We start from the raw sequence: 25,381 nt of genomic DNA on the forward strand, positions 1-25,381 counted from the left end.
TGCGCGAGGAGGAGGGGGGCAGGGGGCGGGGCTACCTCAGGTCCCGCCCGTGGCGCGGCCTGTGGGCTGCGAGGAGGAGCCTTGCCTAACTTGCAGGCAGCGCAGGGCAGACGGCGGCAGGAGAAGCGGTCGTGGGCAGGATGAATGCAGGCTCAGATCCCGTGGTCATCGTCTCGGCGGCGCGGACCATCATAGGTGAGCGGCCGGCGGGCCTCGCGCAGAGTCCAAGGCGCCTGCTGCTTCGGCAGGAGCGCCGAGGGCCGGACTTGTGTAGGAGAGGAGCGTATGTGGAGGAAGCCGCTCAGGCCAAGCCTGGAGGACCTGCGGGATCCTTGGAACCCCGGGCCTCCCGCGTTCCCTAACCTGGCGCGACAGCCCCACCTTCTCCTCTCCCGATGTGCGCACTCCGTCCCTCGTGCTCTGATTGGCTCCCAGGGTAGAGCCATCGCGTGGCCTGCGTCTCCCATTGGTTGGTGTAGGAAGGCGTTCTTCTGCGGGTCCCCTGATTGGCCGACTCCGGGAGGCGCCATCGGTAATGCCTGTGGCAGGGGCGGAACTGCTAGGTGGTCTGAGCCGGGCTTTGGGCTGGGGTCGGGCTGTCACACAATGGCTGGAAGTCGCGACTTCGTCTCCTTCGTGCCACATGGTTTTCAAAGCCCTTGATCCGCCGGTTCCTTTTGTTTGGGAACCATGGGGCCGCATCCAGTGCTTCGGATTTGGGGAAATAGAAGGGGTACAGCGGCGTCCCTAGGCCGTTCCGAAGGTCGCTTGTCTGGCCCTCGGCCACTGCGAGTCCTGGCACCCACCTTGACCTTTGCTCAGACCAGCAGGTGTGGGAACGTGTGGGAGGAGGGGCACTGCCTCCTCGCGGTGGCCTTGCCAAACAGCGTCATGAGGCCCTGCTGCTCCTGGGTGGTTTCTACATTACCCACAGGTTTGTGATGTCCGCGCTCTCCGCCTTTCTACTGCAGGTTCCTTCAATGGTGCCTTAGCTACTGTTCCTGTCCAGGACCTGGGCTCCACTGTCATCAAAGAAGTCTTGAAGAGGGCCACTGTGGTTCCAGAAGATGTGTCTGAGGTCATCTTTGGACACGTTTTGGCAGCAGGTAACTCTCAGTGATTCCAGGAGAAGTCAAGCTTATTAGAAACAGCCCATAAACACGCGCACACGCACACACACACACACAAACACACACACACACTCTCACTCAAGTTCTTGCCTCCATGCTTTTGCTCAGAGTTCCCTCTGTTAAGATTCCTCTTGTGGCCCCTTCTTCCAGCCCTGTCAGTAGCTTCTATCCAGTTTGAGACTCAGCTTCTTGGCCAGGCAGGGTGGCTCCCATCTGTATTCCCAGCACTTTGGGAGGCCGAGGAGGAAGGATCACTTGAGGCCAGAAGTTTGAGATCAGCCTGGGCAACAAAGCAAGACCCTGTCTCTACAAAAAATAAAATAATTAGCCAGGCATGATGGCCTGTGCCTCCCAGCTACTGGAGAGGTTGCGGTGGGAGGATCACTTGAGCCCAGGAGTTTGAAGCTGCAGTGATTGTGTCACTCACTGCATTCCATCCTGTGTGACAGACTGAGACCCTTTCTCTAAACAAACAAAAAGCTTCATTAATATGCTTTTTGTGAATGAACTTCATTAATATGCTTTTTGTGAATGAACTTAGACCACTGACCTATACTGCCTTTTCATTCTTAAGACGCAGGGCCAGCCAGGCATGGTGGCTCATGCCTGTAATCCCAGCCAAGGCGGGTGGACCATGAGGTCAGGAGATCAAGACCATCCTGGCTAACACGGTGAAACCCTGTGTCTACTAAAAATACAAAAAATTGGCCGGGCGTGGTGGCGGGTGCCTGTAGTCCCAGCTACTCGGGAGGCTGAGACAGGAGAATGGCATGAACCCGGGAGGCAGAGCTTGCACTGAGCTGAGATTGTGCCCCTGCACTCCAGTCTGGGTGACACAGTGAGACTCCGTCTCAAAAAAAAAAAGAAGCAGGGCCAGCCTGATGCATTGGAAAGTATGCCTGCTCCTCCTTATTACCTCAGAGTGTCAGTCATTCACCAAAAACTTATTCAGTTCCTCCTGTGTGCCCCCTATTGTGCTTAGTGCTGGGAGTATGGCTCCAACAATACAGGTAAGTTCCCTGCCCCTCTTAAGACTCAGTTCTGAGCTTGGAAAATAGGTGCCACATCATGCCCCTTGCAAATGGGTCATAATACTCCCTAGAGGAATATAACTGAGTCCTGAGAGTGCCCCCATCTTCTGATTCTTTGGGTTTCAACACTCCTAATTAATTAATTATTATTATTATTTAAAGAGACAGGGTCTTACTCTGTCATTCAGGCTGGAATGCAGTGGTGTAATAAATCAGAGCCCACTATAACCTCAAACTCCTGGACTCAAGGTATCCTCCCACCTGAGCCTCTGGAATAGCTGGGATTACAAGAGCAGGCCACCACACCTGGTTAATTTTTAAAATTATTTTGTAGAAGTGGAGTCTCTGTCTGTTGCCAAGGCACGCGTGCAGTGGCTATTCACAGGCACAATCATGGTGCACCATGGCCTTGAACTTCTGAGCTAACTGGGACTACCGGTGCATGTCTACTAAGTTTAAGGCTTTTAAAGCACTGTGCTAAGTGCTTTCCTTTCATTACCTCATTTCATCTTCCCCACAAGTCTGTTATATCCTATTATCTTCATTTTACAAATGAATAAATGAGAGTTTGAGAGGTTAAATGACTTACCAGGGTCACAGTTTGAAGTGGAGCTAGCACTTGAACTTAGATCAGTCTTATTCCTTAAGCCAGATACCTTCTACAATCATGTAACAAATGTTTATTGAGCACCTACTTTGTGCCAGGCATTATTTTAGCAGCTGGAGATAAGCAATGCTCATATCAGACAGAAATTCTCATTCTCATGAAGCTCATAGTATGCTAAATGCTAGCATTATTAATTATGTTAGCACCTCATTTTTTTTTTTTTTTGAGATGGAGTCACGCTCTGTCGCCTGAGCTGGTGGAGTGTAGCCGTATGATCTTAGCTCACTGCAACCTCCGTCTCTCAGGTTCAAACAATTCTCCTGCCTCAGCCTCCTGAGTAGCTGGGATTACAGGCACTTACCACCATGCCCAGCTAATTTTTGTATTTGTAGTAGAGACGGGTTTCACCATGTTGGCCAGGCTGGTCTTGAACTCCTGACCTCAAGTAATCTGCCCCGGTTGGCCTCCCAGCGTGCCGGGATTACAGGCGTGAGCCACTGCTCCCAGCCTGAGGCGCTGCGCCCGGCCTGTCTTTTTAATATGTATGTGATCCCGCATATATTTTCAGTCTCAAGTAACCTTACCTGTTTTTAGTTTCCAGCCTAATCCCAGATTGATAACATTGTGATGAATATAATCTCTAAGTTTTTGTCAGTAACTTATTTGCTAGTTCTTCCCCACAAACTCACCAAGGAAGGGTGGTAGGTATGAATATATCTGAAACTTGGAATAGAGTAATCACTGTATAGACATTTACCATTGACTCTGATAACAGACAGTGGTGATTGAGAATATTTGAAACTTTTAACTCCATTCTATTCTGTGCTACTTTAAGTAAATTATGTATTTTTTCCCAACTCAATGAAGTCCCGTAGTTGAATTATAAAAAGGTATTTGTGTTTCAGTACTCAGAATAAGAAAAAAAAGGTATTTGTGAATTCTGAGTTTGTATATATCTTGTTATATAACCATTTAAGCATAGTGTGATGGATATGAAGCAAGAACAGAACTGCTTATTGTCAAAGGTTTTCCTTTTTAAGTAACCTCTTTTCTTCTGAAGTGTCTTAAGCCATGATCTTGGGAGCAAATGGCGCTAGTTAGAAACACTGATAATGCCTAGGTTATATCCTGTGTTTATTAGACATAGGTTTGATAATGCTTATTTAAGCCCTGTCTTTCTTTTTTTTTTTTTTTCCTTTTTTAAGACGGAGTTTCACTCTTGTTGCCCAGGTTGGAGTGCAGTTGGCACAGTCTCGGCTCACCACAACCTCCGCCTACTGGGTTCAAGCAATTCTCCTGCCTCAGCCTCCCAAGTAACTGAGATTACAGGCATGCGACACCACGCCTGGCTAATTTTGTATTTTTAGTAGAAACAGAGTTTCTCCATGTTGGTCAGGCTGGTCTCGAACTCCCGACCTCAGGTGATCTGCCCTCCTTGGCCTCCCAAAGTGCTGGGATTACAGGCGTGAGCCACCGTGCCTGGCTATTTAAACCCTATCAAAAGATGAGGATGACACTTCTTTCTTAAGGTATTAATGACTTCTTTATGGAGGAGAAAGCTTATATCTATGAAATACCTACAGAGCAGCACAAGACAGTATATATTCAAGGGCTAGAGTATGACAGCTGGAGATTGTAGACAGGCCTTTTTGCCTCCAGTGGGCACTTACCTGACCTGTAGGCTTTCAGAAGTGGCAGGTAACCCAACTGATAATTTTACACACACTTTCACTATGACATTTTGTTTTTCTCCCTGATTGCTAAGAGTTCTCTGTGTTCCTCTGTGTTCCTCTTTCTAGGCTGTGGGCAGAATCCTGTTAGACAAGCCAGTGTGGGTGCAGGAATTCCCTACTCTGTGCCAGCATGGAGCTGCCAGATGATCTGTGGGTCAGGCCTAAAAGCTGTGTGCCTTGCAGCCCAGTCAATAGGGATAGGAGACTCCAGCATTGTGGTTGCCGGAGGCATGGAAAATATGAGCAAGGTAAGGCCTCTCTGATGAGATGGCTTTCACTGACCTCACACCAGGAAACTCATGTCTGTGCCAGAACAGAGTAAACTGATGCATATCAAAGCTGGAACCAGTGAACAAATGCACGGAAATGACAACCTTGATCCCTACTTGATGTGAATTATTCTTCAGTTTGGGTGGGAAATCCAGGTTGATGAAAAAGTTTATCAACCAGTGTGATTGGAATCCAATATACTTTTTCTAAACTATTAATGAAGCATATAATATTTTCTGAATTAAATTCATAATATTAGTTGCTTGAGGTCCTTGGTTTTAAATTTCTTTCCCATTGTGAGTAAAAGGCAAAAAACAAATGTTGCCACTTACCTTCCTGCACGTGACAAGGAGATCCTGGGGACCAGACTGTTTTGACCTTTTCAGGGTATAGAACATGGAAAAGAGGACCACCAAGTGGTGCCCTTCTCCAGTAGGTTTGCCAGGCACGAGTTATTTCACCAAGTTCTATACCTCAAACTGGCATAGCAGTTGAAAGAAAAAGTATATTCCCTCCGTCCTACTGAGGCAGCTCAGGGGCTGAGCAGCACATTCCCTAGATAGAAGCTGATTCAGCCCAGCCATTGCTGAGGTTCAGGAGGAGGCAGGCTAATGGTAGCAAAAATAATCGGAATGATTTTAATAGGATGACACTGACATCTGTGTAGCACTTTACCAGGTGCTCTTGTAGATGTATTCACAACATCCCCATATAGGGTAGATGATATCATTCCCAGTTTACAGGTTAGGAAACTGAGGCCCAGAGCCAGCATTCAAATACAACTCTTCCAACTGTGAGTCCCATCAATAACTCTTTCCATTCTAATATACCTGCAATTGAGTTGGTGAGAGTTAAGACTGGCCGCTACTCAGAAATCCCTCCCCATCATTTAGTTAGGCAGCCTGATTATTCTCACTGTAGATATCATATCCATTAAAACGGGTAACACATTGCCGGCTTTACTTAAGCCCTTAGAAGGTTTCTTCATTTAACAGATAATTAATTGCCTCGATGGAAAGAATAAATGGGACTTTTAAGGAAACAGGACACAGAATGGGTAGTTTTGAGGGAGAATTGGAAATGGGTAGGTAGGAGACTAATGGTTCCCAACAACAGGAAAGATGAAGTCTGCTAATTCCAGGGGTCTTTAGACCCTGGCCTGGCTGAGAACCTGGAACTGGGGAGAAGGGCTGCAAAGGGACCTAGATGAAGACTTAGGAAATATTAGATAGTTTTGAGTTGTGTTCTGGGGAAAAGACTAATTACAACTAAGCCTAAATCCATTTTTATTTCTGACTTCTAGGCTCCTCACTTGGCTCACTTGAGAACAGGAGTAAAGATAGGTGAGATGCCGCTGACTGACAGTATACTCTGTGATGGTCTTACAGATGCATTTCACAACTATCATATGGGTATTACAGGTAAGGCAGACATAGCTGAAACTATATTCACTTTAAAAAGGTTAAAAAGACCATATAATAATCTGCTTCTTAGGTGCTTTCGTCCTTATCGCCAGAGACTGTCTTAAGGATTTTTGTATCTCTTCTTTGATTAACTGAAGTGAAGTGAGTATTCTCTTCTTTGTGAACCCTTGATTATCAGAGAATGTTAGAAGTGGGAAGTACCTCAGAGTTCTTCTGGATCACCCCGTCATTTTACCAAATGAAGGAACAGGGCCCACAAATAGTGAGAGGTAGTAACAGAGATAAACCAGTTTTTGTTTTTGTTTTGTTTTGTTTTGTTTTTGATACCTAACTGTATTTTTTGTACTATACAGTTGGGTTATTGGTCATTCATGTTGAAGGGTCCTGTGGTCTAGGTTTAATGGCAAAGCAACTGGGAAATCAAAGGAACTCATTTCTTTAGTATACATGTAAAAGTTAGGAAACAGAATGGACATTTTAGAGTTAAAGAATCAAACCCTGAGGACTTAAGCACCTTGCTCCAATGCTTGCAGCGGTGGTTCTGGTTCTATGTAACATATAAATACGTGAAAAAGGTAATGGGGAAAAGTACAAGATTCCAAGAAGAGGGAACTGTGTGCATGAATGCAAGGAAGGAAGGAAGGGCTTAGAGATATGGGAAGCAGTGAGAAGCTCAAGGCATCTTGGCCACTTCTCAATTTAGAGCCACAATAGAGAAGGCTATGAGAACACAAGCAGACCGTGGAAGATACTGTGTGACCAACTGCCTCAACCATAACTAGAGGTGGTCATTAAAAATGCTGATCCCGAGCCCTTTCCAAGGTGTACTGTGGATTGAATTGTACTCTTCCAGCCTCCAGAACTGTGAGAAAATAAATTGCTCGTTTAGAGGAAAAAAAAAAAAAAAACAGCTCAGGTCATGATGGAGTAATTGACAAAGATTAGACTTCCTACTATAAACAAGCATAGAATTTGTGAAAATATATGAAGCCACTGCTTTCAGGTTTTGACTAATACTCATGTAAGACTGAGATCTTGAGAGAAAGGAAAACCCCACTGTCACTGTCTCTACCTGGGACACTTCCCAAACTTATGGAGAGGCAGAGCCTAAGCTGGGAACAGTGGTCTCAGTGATCTGAAGAGGCAGAGAATTTGAGGCTTCTGAGATGGCTGGAGTTTGTGGGGCAGAATAAGGGGGAGAAGAAAAAAAGAACCCCAGAAATCTGCAGAAGGGTCCCCTTAAGTCTTTGATCAAATACTAAACTTGTAGATAACAGCTTATAAGGCCTAGTAGAAAAGAGCTGCAAGGGAGAGGTGAACTGGAGATTTTATAGATGATAGCTTTTATAGGGTGCAGTGGCAGGTGCCTATAGTCCCAGCTACTAGGGAGGCTGTGGTGGGAAGATCACTTGAGGCCAGCAGTTTGAGGTTGTGTAGTATACTATGATTTTGCCTGTTAGTAGCTGCTACACTCCAGCCTGGTCAACATAGTGAGTCCTCATCCAAAAAAAAAAAAAAGAGGAAGAATAGCTTGGTAAGTAAAGACAAGACATGGAACGCAAAGCAATAACTTTTTTATTTTTTGGTGGAGACAGGGGTCTCGCTCTGTCACCCAGATTGAAGTGCAGTTGCTCAATGTTGGCTCACTGCAACCCCCTGAGCCACCTCAGCCTCCTGAGTAGCTGGGACCACAGGTGCACACCACCATGCCTGGCTAATTTTTTGTACTTTTTGTAGAAATAGGGTTTCACCATGTTGCCCAGGCTGGCCTCAAACTCCTGAGCTCAAGGGATCCTCCTGCCTCAGGCTCCCAAAGTGCTAGGATTACAGGTGTGACCCACCACACCTGACCAATTCTCACATTTGTAAAAGAGAGTTACAAATATGGAAAGAGAGAAGAATGTAGCTTATGGTGTGAGGTTGCATTTTGGAGAACTCAAAATGCAGTATGAACTCAAGGTGAGTGTGTGTGCATATGTAAAATTATAAATTACACATATGGAAGTTTTTACTGAAGAGACCTAGAAACAATGACAAACCATTCACAACAAGCGGTCCTGACACCCAGATCTTCTAAAAACATTTCTCCACTAAAAGGAACTAAGGTTGTTTGGAGAAATGACCAAATTTTCCAAGGCTGGGGAAAAATGCTAAAAAATTAAGGACATGCTCAGGGACATGTCGAAAGTACACAGGAGGCGGCCTACAGGGCTTCCACTTTCCTGTAGTGGAATTTTGAACAATGTGAGCATCAAAGTCAGTAATGATACTAACGGGTTATAACTGCCCAAATTTTGAACAATTTGAGCATGCAAGTAAGTAATGATACTAATGGGTTATAACTGCCCAAGTTTTGAACAATTTCAGCATCAAAGTAAGTAATGATAGTAATGAGTTATAACTTGTTCAATAAAATGAAAATGTATGAGTCCATCCTGATATAAATAACTGAATAAATGGGAGAAAAGGAACAGCTTTTTTTTATGGTAAAATGCAATTAATACCTTACCAATAGAAGGAATGTTGGAGTTAGAAAATCATGAATGAATGCTAAAACTAGTGGGTGAAAATATGATGGGGAAGAATATATTTTGATAATCTAAAAAGAGCCTCCCATAAATTATTGATTACTTATAAATGAAAAAATGGTACCTTTAAAAGCTAGAAACCTGGTGAATACCAAACTGTTTTAACCAAGTGATCAAAGATGACATCACCTGGGATAAACTGATTGTCATTTATGTCCTAATAAGATTCACTGAGAAGGCCAGGCGCGGTGGCTTAAGCCTGTAATCCCAGCACTTTGGGAGGCCGAGACGGGCAGATCTCGAGGTCAGGAGATCAAGACCATCCTGGCTAACACGGTGAAACCCTGTCTCTACTAAAAATAAAAAAATTAGCCAGGCCTGGTGGCGGGCGCCTGTAGTCCCAGCTACTCAGGAGGCTGAGGCAGGAGAATGGCGTGAACCCGGGAGGTGGAGCTTGCAGTGAGTGGAGATCGCGCCACTGCACTCCAGCCTGGGTGACAGAGCCAGACTCTGTCTCAAAAAAAAAAAAAAAAAAGATTCACTGAGAAAAAGCATACTATCATTCAGTGGTATACCTCCCTTTTGGCAGAATCTTAATCTAATCCTGAGGAAACATCAGACAAATCAAAATTGATATCCTTAACAAAAGAACTGGTCCGTGTTCTTCAAAAATATCAAGCTTAGGAAGCATAGTCTGAAGAACTGTTACAGATAAAAGCAAACTAGAGAGATTGGTAGTTGAGTACAATGCATGCTTCTTTATTGGCTCCTGGACTGAACAAATAAAGGAGCTAGAAGGACATTACTGGGATAATAGGTGAAATTTGAATGTGGACCAAAGATTAGATAATAGCGTTTGATTCATGTTAAATTTCCTGATTTTTGTTTTGTTTTGTGAGACGGGGTCACCCAGGCTGGAGTACAGAGGCGCGATCATGGCTTGCTGCAGCTTTGAACTCCTAGGCCCAAGTCATCCTCCTGCCTTAGCCTCCCAAGCAGCTAGGACTGCTAGCTACATGGCACACACACCGTGCCCAGATAAGTTTATTTTTAATGGAGACGGAGTCTCACCATGCCCAGGCTGGTCTCAAACTCCTGGGCTCAAGTGATCCTACTGCCTCAGCCTCCCAAAGTGCTGGGATTACAGGTGTGACCCACCACACTTCACCCAATTTCCTGAGTTTTATAACTGTGCTTATGTAAAAAAGTGGCCTTGTTTTGGGGAAGTATACACTAAAATTAAAATTTAAGAGTAAAAAGGCATTGTATCTCCAGCTTTCTCTCAAATGGTTCAGAAAGAAAATGTTAAAGGAAACGGAGGGGAAGTATACTTGGTGACTCTAGGTGAAGGAAATGTCTGTTAAGTTTACAATTATATAGAAAGGGAAGGAGAGAAGTATGACTCCTGAGAGTCTCTGCAACACTTCTAGACCCACTGTCGGTGGCAGGCAGGGCCACCCCACACAGAGCATTGCACAGGCCACCATGAGCCTGCTAGCATGTGTGGTCAGTCAGCGCTTGGTCAAATATGGGCAACTTGATCTATCAAATGCCAGTTCATGAAAATGTTGGTTTTTTGCTCTTTTTCTCCTTTCCCAGCTGAAAATGTAGCCAAAAAATGGCAAGTGAGTAGAGAAGATCAGGACAAGGTTGCAGTTCTGTCTCAGAATAGGACAGAGAATGCACAGAAAGCTGGCCATTTTGACAAAGAGATTGTACCAGTTTTGGTGTCATCTAGAAAAGGTGAGTATATCATAATGGTTTAATTAAACATCAACCTATTTATAGGTAAGAGTAACATCTAACAGAGTAATACGTAGGAATCTTTAGAAATGATATCTTAGTTACATTTTTCAGGTTGCAAAGATATGTCCTGGATACATGAAGGTAGGGAGGGGCTATGCTGGGCGTACAGGACACGGTAACATGGGAACTGTGTCAGCACTCAGGCACCCTTGGTTCCAGAGTGTCCATGACTGCTGTGCACATACAGCAGGTTTCATGAGACACTGGAGCACTGGCTCATGGTTGTTAGGAGGCACCAGCTGACCTGTTTCCTGCATAGGCTCAACCTCCTCAGAAGTGGACACCCATTACTTGTCGCTGCTTCTGTGTGATCTCCCTTTCCCATTTCTAAAGGGTGGATCTTGGGGTCACTTGCTATTTTCTAATACAGAGTGCTTCCATCAAGCTCCCTTATTGATAACTGACATCTCTTATGTCCAGCCAGCAGTGCAGGATTGACTTTGAGACTCCCTGATCCACTCACTTGTAACCAGTCAAGTACTATGACCCAAACCATAGCAGAATTCGGCACAAACAGGTCCCTGGTAGCTACTTTCCTCAGGAAGGCCTATGGATTTGGAAAACACAGATGTCTTATAAGGACATACTCATACATTGTTTTCATGTACAATAATTCTTGTGTGTATTTCTCTCCTGTTTTTTTTTTTTTTTTTTTTTTTTTTGAGACGGAGTCTCAGCTTCTGTCACCCAGGCTGGGAGTGCAGTGGCCGATCTCTGCTCACTGCAGTCTGGCCCTGGGCTTCGATGCCATCTCCTGGCCTTAGCTCTCCCGCAGCTGGGATCACAGGCGCCACCCTCACTTCAGCTAGTTTTTTGTACTTTTAGTAGAGACGGGGTTTCACTCCTGTTAGCCAGGGATGGTCTCTCATCTCCTGACCTTGTGATCCACCCGCCTTGGCCTCCCAAAGTGCTAGGGATTACAGGCTTGAGCCACCACGCCCGCCTCCTGTTGTAATCAAAGTGGTTATATATTAAAACTTTTCTGCTAAATATGAATCCTCATGTTTCATGTCAGAGAAACCCACCATTCCCAGCACACTTCTGTCCCTGGACTAATCTTGAGTAATTGGTTTTCCTTTGTTTAGGTCTTATTGAAGTTAAAACAGATGAGTTTCCTCGCCATGGGAGCAACATAGAAGACATGTCCAAGCTAAAGCCTTACTTTCTTACCGATGGAACGGGAACCGTCACCCCAGCCAATGCTTCAGGTTAGATTTTCTGAAGGAAATACTTCATCTGGGAGAATACTACGTTCTATAAGGTCTACCAAGTGAATATTTTTCTCTTTATTTATATACAAAAGTACTGTTTTTTTGAGACAGGGACTCACTCTGCCAGCCAGGCTGGAGTGCAGCAATATGATCTTTGCTCACTCGCAGTCTCAAACTCCTGGCTGGGCTCAAGTGAGCCCCTGCCTTAACCTCCCAAGTAGCTGGGGGACTACAGGCATGAGCCACCACACCCAACTCATATTTAAATACAAAATTATTCTTAAAACAGTTTAAGGAAACATATCATTTCTCTGTATTTGATCATTGACTTAACCTATACTGAAAGAATTAATTTGGTTTCTTGACATCCCAACTAGACTTGCAAATGAAGAAGTAAATTAGGGAACTTAAGTTTATCTACCTTTGTATTTTTCCAGTACCAGAAACTCCCAATACTTCCTTGTGAGGCCCAGGCTTATTCTTCCATTTCCTGTCAGAGATCTCTCCTCCCCAACTGCTGTAATTTTTTTTTTTATATATATATAATTTTTTTTTTCTTTTTTTTTTTGGAGAGAGTCTTGCTCTGTCGCCCAGGCTGGAGTGCAGTTGCGCAATCTTGGCTCACTGCAACATCGGCCTCCCAGGATCAAGCAATTCTCCTGTCTCAGCCTCCTGAGTGGCTGGGACTACAGGCGCACGCCACCATGCTGGCTAATTTTTCTATTTTCAGTAGAGACAGATTTCACCATATTGGCCAGGCTGGTCTCAAACTCCTGACCTCGGGTGATCCATTCTCCTCCACCTCCCAAAGTGCTGGGATAACAGGCGTGAGCCACCACGCCCAGCCCTGACTACTATAATCCTATCACTTTGTCTAGTTGGAAAGTTTTGTGGTCACTCTAATTGCCAAACATGATTTCTATGTATAAAGTCTGTTCAGTTACAGTAAATGCCTTAGCCAACAGGTAAAACCATTTAGCTCATGTCTTCAGGTGGTAAAGACACAGATATGTAACTGCAGTTAATGAGCACTGTAGAAATCAAGTCACTCATATTTTACAGGAATAAATGATGGTGCTGCAGCTGTGGTTCTTATGAAGAAGTCAGAAGCTGATAAACGTGGGCTTACACCTTTAGCACAAATAGTTTCCTGGTCCCAAGTGGGTGTGGAGCCTTCCATTATGGGAATAGGACCAATTCCAGCCATAAAGCAAGCTGTGAGTATAACCCTGTTCCCCTTTATGAAATTTGTCTTCCTGTTAGCCTTAAATGAGCTTATTCATGTAGTTACCTTTCCCTACCAGAAGAGTAACCAAGAGCATTTATTTCTATTTTTGACACAAGGTCTTGCTCTGTTGTCCAGGCTGGAGTGCAGTGGCATCATCACAGCTCACTGCAGACTCAAAACTCCTGGGCTCAAATATTCCTCCTGCCTCAGCTTCCCAAGTTACCTTGAACTATAGGTGCACCCCCATGCCTAACTTCTTAATTTTGTAGAGACAAGGTCTCACTATGTTGCCCAGGCTAGTTTTGAACTTCTCAGTTCAGGTGATCCTCTGGCCTTAGGCTCCCCAAGTGTTGAGATTTCAGGTGTGAGCCAATACCCCCAGCCACTGAAAGCATTTAGATCATATGCTTTTTAGGGGAACTGATTCTGTTACATTACCCTTAGATACATGTAACAGATGCTACTGGTTCAAAATTTAAGACAATTTAGAATTTCTAAGGGATCTTTTAGATCACATCCTTAACCTTCTGGATGGAATGGGTATCACTAAGGCAAAAATGTGTGAGAATGTCACTGTATTAACCTAAGAACAAACGAAAGTAGCAATTAAGAGATCAGTATCATGCAGCATATTTCATATTTATGTTGACAAAGGATGTTTTGGCCTTTCCACCCAAGTTTAGACATCTTTTCTATGAATCTGTCTTCTAGGTTACAAAAGCAGGTTGGTCACTGGAGGATGTTGATGTATTTGAAATCAATGAAGCCTTTGCAGCCCTCTCTGTTGCAATAGTTAAAGAACTTGGATTAAACCCACAGAAGGTAAAGATGCACAAGTAACCCTGAGTGCTTACCAGTGAATTTCACAATGCTATTTTAAGATACTATCTTCCAGGTGTTGACCATGTGGGTAATAAAGAAATACTAGTTACTAGGACTGAGTTCACGTGTTTTGTTACTTCCCATGGTTTAAAAAAAAAAAAAAAAAGCTTACTTGGCATAAAAAGAATAAGGTTACATAGGCAGGGATGAATTTTCACAAAGGTGTAAATTTATTCCTAAACAGTTAAAATGAAAATTTGAGTTTGAAAGGGTAGCATGCTGATACATTAAGAGGAAAAAGACAAGTTTAGGATTTTAAACTGTGCCCACAGAAGAATAAACAATCTAAATCTTTTCTCCCCCTTAGGTCAACATTGAAGGAGGGGCTATAGCCTTGGGCCACCCTCTTGGAGCATCTGGCTGTCGAATTCTTGTGACCCTGTTACACACACTGGAGAGAACGGGCGGAATTCGTGGTGTTGCGGCCCTGTGCATTGGGGGTGGGATGGGAATAGCAATGTGTGTTCAGAGAGGATGAATTGCTTAAACGTTTAACAACCTCAATTTCTTTTTAAACTAATAAAGCACTAGGTTGTTATATGTGAAATCAGAGGACCAAAACACAGATGGAAACCATTTCCTATATCACAAAAACCCAAGTTTACAGCTTGTTGTACTTTAATGTGTAATACTTAGGTCAAGGTACAAGACAATTGCATTTAACATTGTTATAAATAAAAGAGACATCAGATCAATCATTAAGGGCTCCAGAGTGAACAGCATCTTCATAACTTCCATGTTTATCATCTTTACTTTCTGGATGTAATTTAATAAGATCATCAATTCGAAGAATGGTAATTGCAGCTTCTGTTGCAAATTTCAAACTCTTAACTTTAACTATGGTTGGTTCAAACACCCCTGCTTGTTTGTTGTCTCGAGGTTTACCATTGCTCAAATCAAGACCAATCCTGCAATTAAGAAAGAACTATTAAAATGGCCGCTTACAACTTAATTAGGTGACCCATTAACTCCAGCATTTCATTCAAGTATTAAGCTTGATTTTTAAGTCAGACTAGAGATCTTGTAGGTTGTCTTTCTACCCAAAGCAGCAGGGAGAGATTAGCAATCAGAGTTGTTAACTAAGGCACACCAGTGCTAATAATTAGTCATTATCCCTTGAATTACAGTGACTAACAACAAATGCTTGCTGTGAAGTTTTTCATGTTAAGTAGTTGACAAGTCTGTTATTTATGTTTGCTGACATGTAACTGACTACTATCCTTTTTAATGGAAACTGTTTTGCAGAGGTTAACAAAGGGCTAAAAAGATGTCTAAAAAGAGGGAAATTGTATGCTTACCATTTTAGATTTTTACGTTCTGGGTTAACCTGAGCCTCATTATGAAAAGCTCTTAATTTTGCAACCAGATCTGTGGAGTCCTGGGCAGCATTAACTGCTAGTGTATTGGGAATAACAAGAAGTGATCTTGCAAACTCTGCAATAGCAAGCTGTTCCCGAGACCCCTAGGAAAAAAGGACAGTTAGGTGACTTCACAAAAGGGAAAAAAAAATTAAAGCCCACAGCTACTGCTCTAGGGCCTCTTAAGGAATAACTGTTCTTACCATGCTGGTTGCATAGTTTTCAAGGTATATGGAAAGGGCTGCTTCTACAGCACCTCCACCGGGAACCACGGATTTTGACTCCAAAACTCTCTTCACTACACAAAGTGCATCATGTAAAGAGCGCTCCATCTCATCACACATGAAATCATTTGCCCCACGTAAGATAATCGATGCAGATGTACGAGCCTTAGTGCTGTTCAAAAAAAAAAGTGAAATTCTTGTAACAGCATTTTTTAAATGTTTTTTTTTTTTCCAATACCATCAATTTCTCCAAAAAATGGCATTTTAATAAGTCTACATAAGTGCCCTTAAGTCCTGCCTACAGAGGATATTTAGATACACTATACAGAAACAATGTCTAGTCTATGCAGAAGAGATGAAAATGGTTACTTCATCTCAATTCACAGTGACCCAATGTTATTTTATCCCACGCGTATAACTGCTCATATCACTGTGAGACTACAAGCAGCAAATAAATGGGAAGAAAACCTACTTTTACTTAACAAAATCTGTATAACTTTACAATTTTAGAAAGTAGCTCTTACTTTTTGATTAAGATCAGCTCATCATCACAAATTCTCTCCTGTACCACTTCTTCTGCCTGTCCCAACATTGCAGCTTCAAAAGTTTCTTCACCTTCCAAATTGGCCAGGGTTGACAGAATAGTTGCTATTAAGAGTTACAAGGGATCTGTAAGTATCGCTCTTTCGTGATTTTAATATCCTTTAGACTCAGTAGCATTTGTGATAAAAGTGCTATATTACAAGTTTAGAATTTAGTTAGGCAGCACACACTAACTCCTTTTATCCTAAGATAGAACTATGTCATTTTTGAAGTGAACAAATTCAGTTCATGAATTTCCAACAACCTTAATGAATTTCTCCAGTTACATGAAAAATGGCTCTATAAATGTGTTGGCAGCACAAAGCATTAAGAGGATATAAACGTTTTTGAAGCTGTTTCTTATCAATATTCCAATGTAAAAAGACCTTTGATGGGGTCAGGTATAATGAAAGTCTTTTACGTGACAGCCAGCACAAGACATACCTCCAGAAGCTTTTGCAATGCGTTTAAGGTCCCTTTTTAAAACTCTTCTAACTGCCATAGCACCAGCCTCCACAAAATACTTCAGACACATATCATCAATTCCACCAGTGGTTAGAATAACATTGGCACCAGTCGCCAGGATCTTCTGAATTCTCTCCTTGGTGATATCTGATTCTCTGCAAAGTATTTTTGTAACCCAGAGTTACCTTCTGTGATTTTTAGAAATAATTTAGCTTTAACTTCCATTAAGTATTTATCACAAGATAATCATAGACTAAATTGTATTAACCTTTGTTATCTCTGACCAGAATTTACATTAGTCCAATTCATGGAATATTAGAAGGAATTAAAAATTACCACTTAGCTCTCCCCAACCTGAATTTGAATTACTAATCGAGAACTATGGTAAAACAGGGAACACAGGTCCTGCCTGCCTTCAAGGATCCAGTGGGGAGAGGGATTACCAATCACACTCCAGGGCAAGCGTCACTGAAGTGGTATGCAGAGACTACAAGCACATAAAAGACATAAATTTAGCCTAGGAGGCAGATAATGAAGTCAAGAGGAGTCCAGGCCGAGTGCAGTGGCTCACACCTGTAATCCCAGCACTTTGGGAGGCTGAAGTGGGCAGATCACCTGAGGTCAGGAGTTCGAGACTAGCCTGGCCAACACGATTAAACACTCTCTACTAAAAATACAAAAAATTAGTCGGGCCTGGTGGTGGGCGCCTGTAATCCCAGATACTCAGGAGACTGAGGCAGGATAATCACTTAAACCCAGGAGGCGGAGGTCGCAGTGAGCTGAGATCGTGCCACTGTACTCCAGCCTGGGCAACAAGCGCAAAACTCCTTCTCAAAAAAAAAAAAAAAAAAAAAAAAAAAAAAACACCAGGAGTCCAGAGTTGGAAGCGCAAAAGAAGATAGAACCAGAAAAGTGAAAAACCTTGTAGGTTACACCAAACAGTCTAGATACTAAGAAGCTTAACATTTTTAAGCAAGACTAGTATAATGTTATCTGCGTTTTCAAAAGGATTCCCTGGTATCAATGTGGAAATTGCACTGAATGGCTTAAGACAAGGAGATAGTAACGTGAGATATAAGCTGACAGACAACCTAAACAGAAGTCAAACTTAATGGCTTGGGTGACTCCTGGAGTAAAATAAATAGCAACAGTTTGGGGGGCAGGATGGGAAATCAGAGTTCAGTTTGGGACAATATTAAGTTTGAAGTCTCTGTTGTTACTCAGATGAAGCTCCCAGGAGGTAGTCACTTAACATCATGGAAACCACAAACTATGGGAGATACAGATTTGAAGGGACAATATGAGTGAAGCCATGTGAATAGATCATTCGAATAATTTTTAAAGTAAAATGAATTACAGATCAACCTCAAAGGCAGCTCATCTACTAAACAAGTACTGTGTGCTATACACTGTACTAAGGATGGGGCTACGATGCCTATGGAATCATTCTGTCTCTACCATTAGAGCTTACAATTCATGAGTTGGATAAACTCACAGTGAAAACTGTAGTAAGCCCCAGGAAGATAAAATACAGGAAGTTACAAAAGAATATAATTTAGATTGAAGAAGAAAAGTTTCTCTAAGAGACTAGCTTGGGTGTGTTTCTACAACAGTCTAGGCAAGAAAATGAAATGTAGGTAAATTTAATTTGGAGGTAGAAATCAAATGATGTTGGTGACAGATTTGGAGAAAAGGTGTTGGTAAAAAGGAGGAGTTAAGGACATTTCCTAGTCTTCTGCCTGTGTGGAGGAGTCCCATCACTAAAATGGTCAAGAGCAGATTTGCGGTATTATCACAAGTTCAGAGACATGTTTACTTTGAGATGCTTGAAAAGCATTCTGTTAGATAGAGGTGTGTGACTTTGGAGCTCAGAGAAACAGCTTAAACAGTCTCTGGCATAGAGAGATAATACATGAAGTCATGGGAACAAGGGGCTATTCTGGAGAATATTGTGAGATGGTGCCCCAGACAAAGCAGTATCACAAAGCATTTCAAGAAGGACGTAATCAAAGGGTTGCCAAAGGTCAAGTAAGAGGAAGGCTGAAAATGTCTTCCGAATTTCACACTAGAGACCTTAACATGCAGTCCCTCAAATGGAGAATAGGGCTGAAAAGGGATGAGAAGAAAAGCACCAGAAAAGTTTTGTGTAGTAAATCACTCATGACATCTGGCTGTAAGGATGTAGGATAGGGAGTACCTACAGCAGGAGGATGTACGAAGAAGCCTGAAGGGACAAAAGAGCCACATGAAGATTCCAGGAAAGAGCATAATTAGTAGGTACGAAAGAAGAATCAAAGACAAGGCTCTAGAGCAGAAGGAAACAGATTCTGGAACATTTACTGTAGAGCGACTGGCTTTGATGGAAGAAAGGACACTTTGTTGTATCAGGAAGGAAGGAAAAAAGAATACGCATGCAGATTGATTTAAAAGATGAGAGCACATTTCTTACCCTCGGCAAAGCTTTCCTGTAGGTTTGGTTTAACTACCGTTTAAACTATTCATTGTGGTTTTTTTGTTTGTTTTTTTAGACAAGTTCTCGCTGTTACCCAGGTTGGAGTGCAGTGGTCCAATCACAGCTCACTGCAGCCTCGACCTCCTGGGCTTCAGATTCTTACCACCTCAGCCTCTCAAAGTGTTGCGATTACAGGCATGAGCCACTGTGCCCAGCCTAAACCATTTATTGTTTTAAGTGACTATTAGGCAGTCAAATCTATAGCAGCGGTCACACTACCTCCACCATGAGCTCTTCAACCACTAATATCACCTGTACCTCCAGTATCTAGCAAACAGTAGGCTACAGTCAATACCACACTGCTGAGTTCTGTACTGCTTTGAGGAAATTAGATTCCTGTCTTTTATATCTTTAATATTAACAGACTCATACAATCAAAATTTCACAAAAAGACAATTTTCATATAGGTTGTATAACCCCAAATCCCTCTAAAAACACCACCAGGCTAATTTTTCTGGAAGTTTAAGTAAAATAGTTTGACTTGGCTAAAAATGTTAAAGTCCTCCAAGACACTCACACTTAAAAGCCCAAAAATAATCTCTCAACATACCTCTGTCTAATTTGGTCCAGTTTTTCAGGGTCTGTAATGACCACCTGTACACCAAGCTTCATTTTTGTTTTTTGCAGGCTAAAGTCAAGGCAAGCAATTTTTGCATTTACGATTCTCTTGGGCATGCCTACAATAGAACATAAGATTAATACGTCTATCCTTAAAAGCATAATAAAGAGTACCCATAATTGATTGTATGTAAATACACAAATTTAGACTGTAATTCATTACATTTTCTCTTAGAAAAACTTTATGGCATTACATGCACGTAATTTCTTTTAATTCACATTCCTTCTAACGTGTTGTATGTGCTTTAAATTACAAAAAGATGTACTGCACATAATCCACAAGTTAGTTTTTTTTTGAGACGGAGTCTCACTCTGTGGCCCAGGCTAGAGTGCAGTGGTGTGATCTTGGCTCACTGCAATCTCTGCCTCCCAGGTTCAAGTGATTTTCCTGCCTCAGTCTCTGGAGTAGCTGGGACTACAGACACGTGCCACTATGCCTAGCTGATTTTTGTATTTTTTACTAGAGATGGGGTTTCACCGCATCAGACAGGCTGGTCTCAAACTCCCAACCTCATGATCCACCTGCCTCGGCCTCCCAAAGTGCTGGGATTACAGGCACGAAGCACTGCGTCCCGCCAAAGGAAAAAAAAAGCTAGTTTTAATCTGTAGCAATCTCATCGTATAAACCAAATCCCAAACCTTACCCTGGGATCCCACCACACAGTTGAGTGCATAGCCACTGATGAGCATACTCTCCGTTTGACTTCTCCCATGGGCTTTCAAAATATTAACAGAATTGACTGGATAGCGTGGCTGGCCTCTTGTGTCTGTGTATTTAATAGCAAGTACAGCATCTACTACCATGTTAGCAAAGAAATCACCATTTCTAAGCCAAAAGTTAAGGACAGTAACAGGCTTGGAATGGACAAAGGGTACACAAGTGAAAAATCAAGGATAATTTGAAAGGACTTCCTTTTAGTAACCTAACCTATTAAAGAAGCAAGCATTACGTCACCAAAATATTACAACATTATCACTATCTGCAATTCTTATCACTTTTAGACATGCTTTTTATTACCTTTTCACCCTAAAAAAGCAGGGAAAGCAACAGACAATTTCAATACAGCATTACTCCTCCCTATTGATATCAATTTGCATAAAATTGGTATTTAAAATTTTACTGCACAAAATTGATTGCTGCTGCTACTACAGGCGCGCGCTTATGCACACACCCCCACTCCCGAGACAGGGTCTTGCTATGTTGCCCACATTAGACTGAAACTCCTGGGTTCAATTAATCCTCCTGCCTCAGCCTCCATAGTAGCTGGGACTACAGGCACACACCACCATGCCCATCTCAAAGTCTTATGTTTTAAAAAGCCTAAATTTTATCTGACAACCACAAGGATACATTCCAATGATTTTGGAAGACATGGATGTCTTAGCAGCATTAATCAGGCAATCTCTTCCCAGTTCATCTGTGTTAACAATTAGGTTTTCATTGATATAACGCACTGCTTCCCTGTTTAAAAGTGTGGGGGAGAAAAACGTTTACAAAGTCACTACTCAAACTCTTTGCAATCATCATGCTTAACACAGAGCCAAAATGTCGTAAGTAATATCTGTTCAGCCATTTCATATAGGAGGAGGACATAAAAAAACCCTCCCTCTTCAGATCATGGCAAGTTTAATCTATCCCATAAGCATAGCCACTAAAATCTATGATTAGGAGAAAATGTGGTAGTCAAATGGGAAAAAAGATACCGGTACAAATTTTTAACTTCAAATATTACTACTTAAATGCTAAAACATTTAAATGGAATGTTTTCAAATTAAAATTTAGTTATTAATCAAAACATTAAGACAACACACTTTACAACTATTACATCAAAAAAAATTTTCTCTCTATGCAAACAATCTTACTTGCAAGCAAGTCGATAGCCACTAATAACTGATGTGGGATGAATTTTCTGTTTGACTAATTCATCTGCATTTTTTAGGAGTTCTGCGGCAATAATAACCTGTTGAGAAAACATTCACTGATCTCAGTATGCCAGATATTCAACATGCGCAATACACATGAAATGACACTAAAATGGCCATCTATTAGCCAAAATGGTGGTGGTGAAATGAATTAACTGGTTATTAGAAACCTGGGGGGTGAAGGGAGAAGAACGCTACAAAACACTTCGTCCTCAATGTTACTCATAAATTCTTGGAAACTGCCACTTTAAGCAAAACAACGGACAGCAATCTCTCAAATACAGTTGTTTATTGTTAACGCTGATGGGGGGAGGAAAATTTATTTTTTTATACATCGTTTTTCCTCTTAAAGTCAGTTTCCACAAATCCATTGTGGAGTGAGGTCTTACTGTATTATAAATGCAAATGGCCAAAACTGGGTAGGAGCCAGAAAAACATTCTAAGAAACTAGTACACCCAATACAATCGTGAAAGACAACACACCTATTACCTTTAGAGGGAGTGCTCAATAGAAGCTAAACCATGTGTGACTATTCATATGACCTATATTAGGCTATTATATTATTAAAAACAGTTTTTATAAGTTGATATGAAACAGTAACAAATACTTTTAAACTAAGAAGACTTAAAATCTTGTCAGCTTCTTATGGGAAGAAAACTACACTTGTTAAGTCACATTATCATAAGTTAGACAAAGATCATATTCATATTTTAGGAGTACATTCCATTCTTTCATGGCTGAAGTTTAATCTAGAAATACATGTTCCCCACAAACTATCTCGTTTCTCCAGAATTAACATCTTTCTCACCAAACAAGTGTTTCTACAGCATGCTGGATGATCTATGAAGTTTATACTGTATATCACGTTTACTGACTCGAAAAGATCACACTGTCCTATCATGATGTATTTATTAATTTCTCACACTCCCATTTTGAATTCCTGGGATTACCTGTCAGGATTTAAAAAATAAAACAGGCTTAGTGCAGCAGCTCATGCTTGTAATCCCAGCACTACAGAGGCTGAGAAGGGAGGATCACTTGAGGCCAGGAGCTCAAGACCAGCCTGGGCAACATAGTGAGACCCTGTCTCTACCGAAAAAAAAGAAAAGAAAAAAAAAATTTTTAATTATTTGGTTGTGTGGCATATGCCGGCAATCCCAAGCACTCTGGGAGGCTAAGGCGGGAGGATTACTTGAGCCCAAGTGTTCCAGGCTGCAGTGAGATATGACAGCACTGCAGCACTTCAGCCTGTGCTACACATGGTCTCTTAAAAAAATAACACAAAAACATTGTTTCTCCCCCAAATTGGTAACATTTTGTTCTCTAAATAATTACACTTTAGAGCTTTCCAAGTCTCAAGGGGTGATGCGGGAGGAAACAAGATTTTTGAGAGACCATAAAAAAATCTGTGTGATGTCTGAACACTGCCATAAAGAGAAAAATAAGCCCTCAAAACTTGTGAATACCAACATTTAAAACAATGGGGCTATGTTAAATGAACTCAAATTCTTTCCTACTTAAACTGTACAAACAAGCTATAACTACCAACTTACAAATTGTGTTTCTGAATCTGTACCTAAGAAGCTTATTTTCCCTCTTAAATGCGTAACTTCTTTTGTTTTTTCTTTTTGCTCAATCATCCGGGCATTCAGAATATGTAACTTATTTCTGACCCAGCACAAATGACCCACTTATGGCTTCAACTTTCTCAAAGTCGGTTGTTTTTAGAAAAATGATCATTCTTTAGGCAGTCTACCTACCACTGATGTAGTTCCATCTCCAACTTCTTTGTCTTGCAGATCAGCCAGCTCACAAAGAACTTTAGCTGCAGGATGTTCAACTTCCAGTAACTTGAGGATGGTTGCACCATCGTTAGTAATGGTCACATCCTAAGAAATTAGCAGGAAAAAATATGAACCACTCATAGAAATCAACACAGCCCCATTATAATACACATTGACCTTTAATATCACCTTCCAGTACCTGGATTCTGATAAAATCAAAGAATGAACACAGCAAAACACTGAAAATAGTTTTACTTTAAGGCAACTAACACAACAGTTAACGTGTACTTACACCGATATCATCCACCAGCATTTTATCCAAGCCAACAGGACCAAGAGAACTTTTTACAATATTGGCAATCGAAGCTGCAGCCATAACTGTAGACAATTAAAAACACAAATAAAAAATAAGAATCCACAACTCTGAAAGACAGTAATTTCAACCTAAAGGTAAATGACATCCAACAGCCCCTGTATTTCCCAAGTCTACAAATCTGCGTTAATTATTTAAAAACCACTTACTAGGAACCTAAATGGGGCGGACACTGTGGCTCACATCTGTAATCCCAACACTGAGATGCTAAGGCAGGATAGCTTGATGCCAGGAGTTCGAGACCCCCTTGGGCAACATAGCGAAACCCATTTCTACAAAAAATAAAAACAAAGCCAGATGTGGTGGCGCGGGCTTGTGCTTGGAGACTGCAGTGAGCTATGCTGGCACTCCCGTCTGGGCGACAAGTGGGACCCTGTCCCTAAATAAAGCGAGCCTATTTGGCACAGCTTTGATGAGGGGGTGGAATCTGATGGCGGGAGAAAAAAAGTAATAACCACAATTTCATGCTCTGCCACTTCGTACAGCTATGCCAGCCTTTTCCTTCAGATCCTGCAAGTTTTTTGCTCATTAAAACTCTTTTTATCTGTGAGGAGAGAAATCGGTAGCCAACGGGGAAGGTACTTTCAGATTTGTTTACGAAAAAAAATTACGAATCTATCAAAAAAGAGTGCGCTCTGTAGGTATACAAACGCCCGACAGCAAACGCTCTGCTAAGTTGGCGCTGCCGTCTCCTGGGGTCAACTGCACTCCAGTGGCGTTTCCCGTGCTAACTCTACTTTAAGATGCTATCAACCGAGAGAGAGCCGGACGCCGGGCGCCCGACCCCCACTGCCGCTACGGGCGGACAGAGCACCGGGCTCATCCGCAGGGGCGCGGATGAACCTACTTTTTCCGGTAAATGGTCCTGAAACGAAACCTGGCGTTTAACATGGACGCTCAGGGAGCCGCCCTGAAACAAAAGAGGATGCGAGGCGTGGCCCGCACGTGCAAGTCCGGGAGGCCCGCTTTCCCGCGGAGGGGCGCGTTTCCAGCGCCGCCCCGGACACCACATCCACGCGGTGCCGGTCTCAAAACCCGGCTGCGCGCTCCGGGGCTCCTCCCCGTTGTGGGGAGAGGGGTCGACAGCGCCCTGCCCCAAAGAACGGCGGGTAGGCCGGGTCCGGCTGCGGGGCCTCCAGGCCCTTTCTGCAGAGGTAAAGGAGGAGAGGCACGAAGCGGTCAGCCGGGGTCCGGTCGCGATGGGACTCGGCCCTCCCAGCCCGCGAGCCCGACCCGGGCCCGGCCCTCCCTTACCGTTCTGGGAGCGGATCGCTTCCCCAGTGCTGCGGTCACCGAACACGGACAAAGGCCCCTCCATCTTCGCGGCAGCGATACACGTTGAATTCTGCTCACAACGCGGGAAACCAGTATCGCGGTCCCTCGGGTGACCGGCGACCACAGCAGTGGCTGCGACGGCGTGGAGGGTACCCGAGCGATGCCCCAGGAGCTGTTGGGTAACACCGCCCTACCCGCTTCCCGGCTGCCCCGGCCGGGCCGCGGGGCACGGCGGGAAGGAAAAAGAGGCGGGGGCAACAGGAAGAGAAACGGGAGTGTGCCGGAAGTGAGGCTCTCGGGAAGGGGCGGGATCGGCTTTTTTATCCAATTAGATAGCCGATGGGAAGGGCGCGAAAGCGGAGAACGGAAGTCGGATCTTGGACCGCTGGAAAGAGGCGGAACCTTCGCTGCAAACA

General features: G+C 42.9%; 2 protein-coding genes and 2 non-coding genes across 5 annotated transcripts; 1 reads left to right on the plus strand and 3 right to left on the minus strand.

The window, feature by feature from the left end:
• On the plus strand, nt 1-14,548 carry ACAT2 (acetyl-CoA acetyltransferase 2). 2 transcript variants are annotated; one of them, XM_003898356.3, is made up of 9 exons: nt 1-195; nt 972-1,106; nt 4,568-4,749; nt 6,075-6,192; nt 10,323-10,466; nt 11,615-11,737; nt 12,803-12,957; nt 13,680-13,790; nt 14,158-14,548. In XM_003898356.3, the coding sequence occupies exons 1-9, from the start codon at nt 141-143 to the stop codon at nt 14,326-14,328; spliced, it is 1,194 nt and encodes a 397-aa protein (XP_003898405.1). In that variant the 5' UTR covers nt 1-140; the 3' UTR covers nt 14,329-14,548. The 2 variants fall into 2 exon arrangements, with proteins under 2 accessions (XP_003898405.1, XP_021793734.1); XM_021938042.2 differs by lacking the exon at nt 1-195 and adding an exon at nt 676-832.
• Nucleotides 13,998-25,282, minus strand: TCP1 (t-complex 1). Its single transcript, XM_009206345.3, has 12 exons — nt 24,945-25,282; nt 23,610-23,695; nt 23,294-23,422; nt 21,473-21,570; nt 20,961-21,071; nt 20,254-20,435; nt 19,542-19,668; nt 16,459-16,634; nt 15,957-16,080; nt 15,412-15,604; nt 15,149-15,312; nt 13,998-14,758 (listed from the first exon to the last, which is right to left on the minus strand). Exons 1-12 carry the CDS (start codon nt 25,006-25,008, stop codon nt 14,542-14,544), a joined length of 1,671 nt encoding a protein of 556 aa, XP_009204609.2. The 5' UTR covers nt 25,009-25,282; the 3' UTR covers nt 13,998-14,541.
• On the minus strand, nt 15,764-15,895 carry LOC116275572. The gene has a single exon (XR_004184689.1). It is a non-coding gene; the product is annotated as a small nucleolar RNA SNORA20 (small nucleolar RNA).
• On the minus strand, nt 21,166-21,305 carry LOC116275576. The gene has a single exon (XR_004184693.1). It is a non-coding gene; the product is annotated as a small nucleolar RNA SNORA29 (small nucleolar RNA).
• Nucleotides 25,283-25,381: the final 99 nt, after the last annotated feature.

This window comes from Papio anubis, chromosome 6 (genome assembly GCF_008728515.1).
Source record: "Papio anubis isolate 15944 chromosome 6, Panubis1.0, whole genome shotgun sequence".
NCBI lineage: Eukaryota > Metazoa > Chordata > Mammalia > Primates > Cercopithecidae > Papio > Papio anubis.

Bases quoted from the DNA above. Each gene is read 5' to 3' on its own strand.
- ACAT2 (XM_021938042.2), top strand. From the start codon at position 691: ATGGGGCCGCATCCAGTGCTTCGGATTTGGGGAAATAGAAGGGGTACA. The intron at 1,107-4,567 runs GTAACTCTCAGT...TCCTCTTTCTAG, and splicing joins TGGACACGTTTTGGCAGCAG to GCTGTGGGCAGAATCCTGTT. The intron at 4,750-6,074 runs GTAAGGCCTCTC...TCTGACTTCTAG, and splicing joins GCATGGAAAATATGAGCAAG to GCTCCTCACTTGGCTCACTT.
- TCP1 (XM_009206345.3), bottom strand. From the start codon at position 25,008: ATGGAGGGGCCTTTGTCCGTGTTCGGTGACCGCAGCACTGGGGAAGCG. The intron at 20,436-20,960 runs GTATCCTTGTGG...CTTTTGGCTTAG, and splicing joins TCTTCCAAAATCATTGGAAT to AAATGGTGATTTCTTTGCTA. The intron at 19,669-20,253 runs GTAAGGTTTGGG...GTTCTATTGTAG, and splicing joins CTGTGTGGTGGGATCCCAGG to GCATGCCCAAGAGAATCGTA.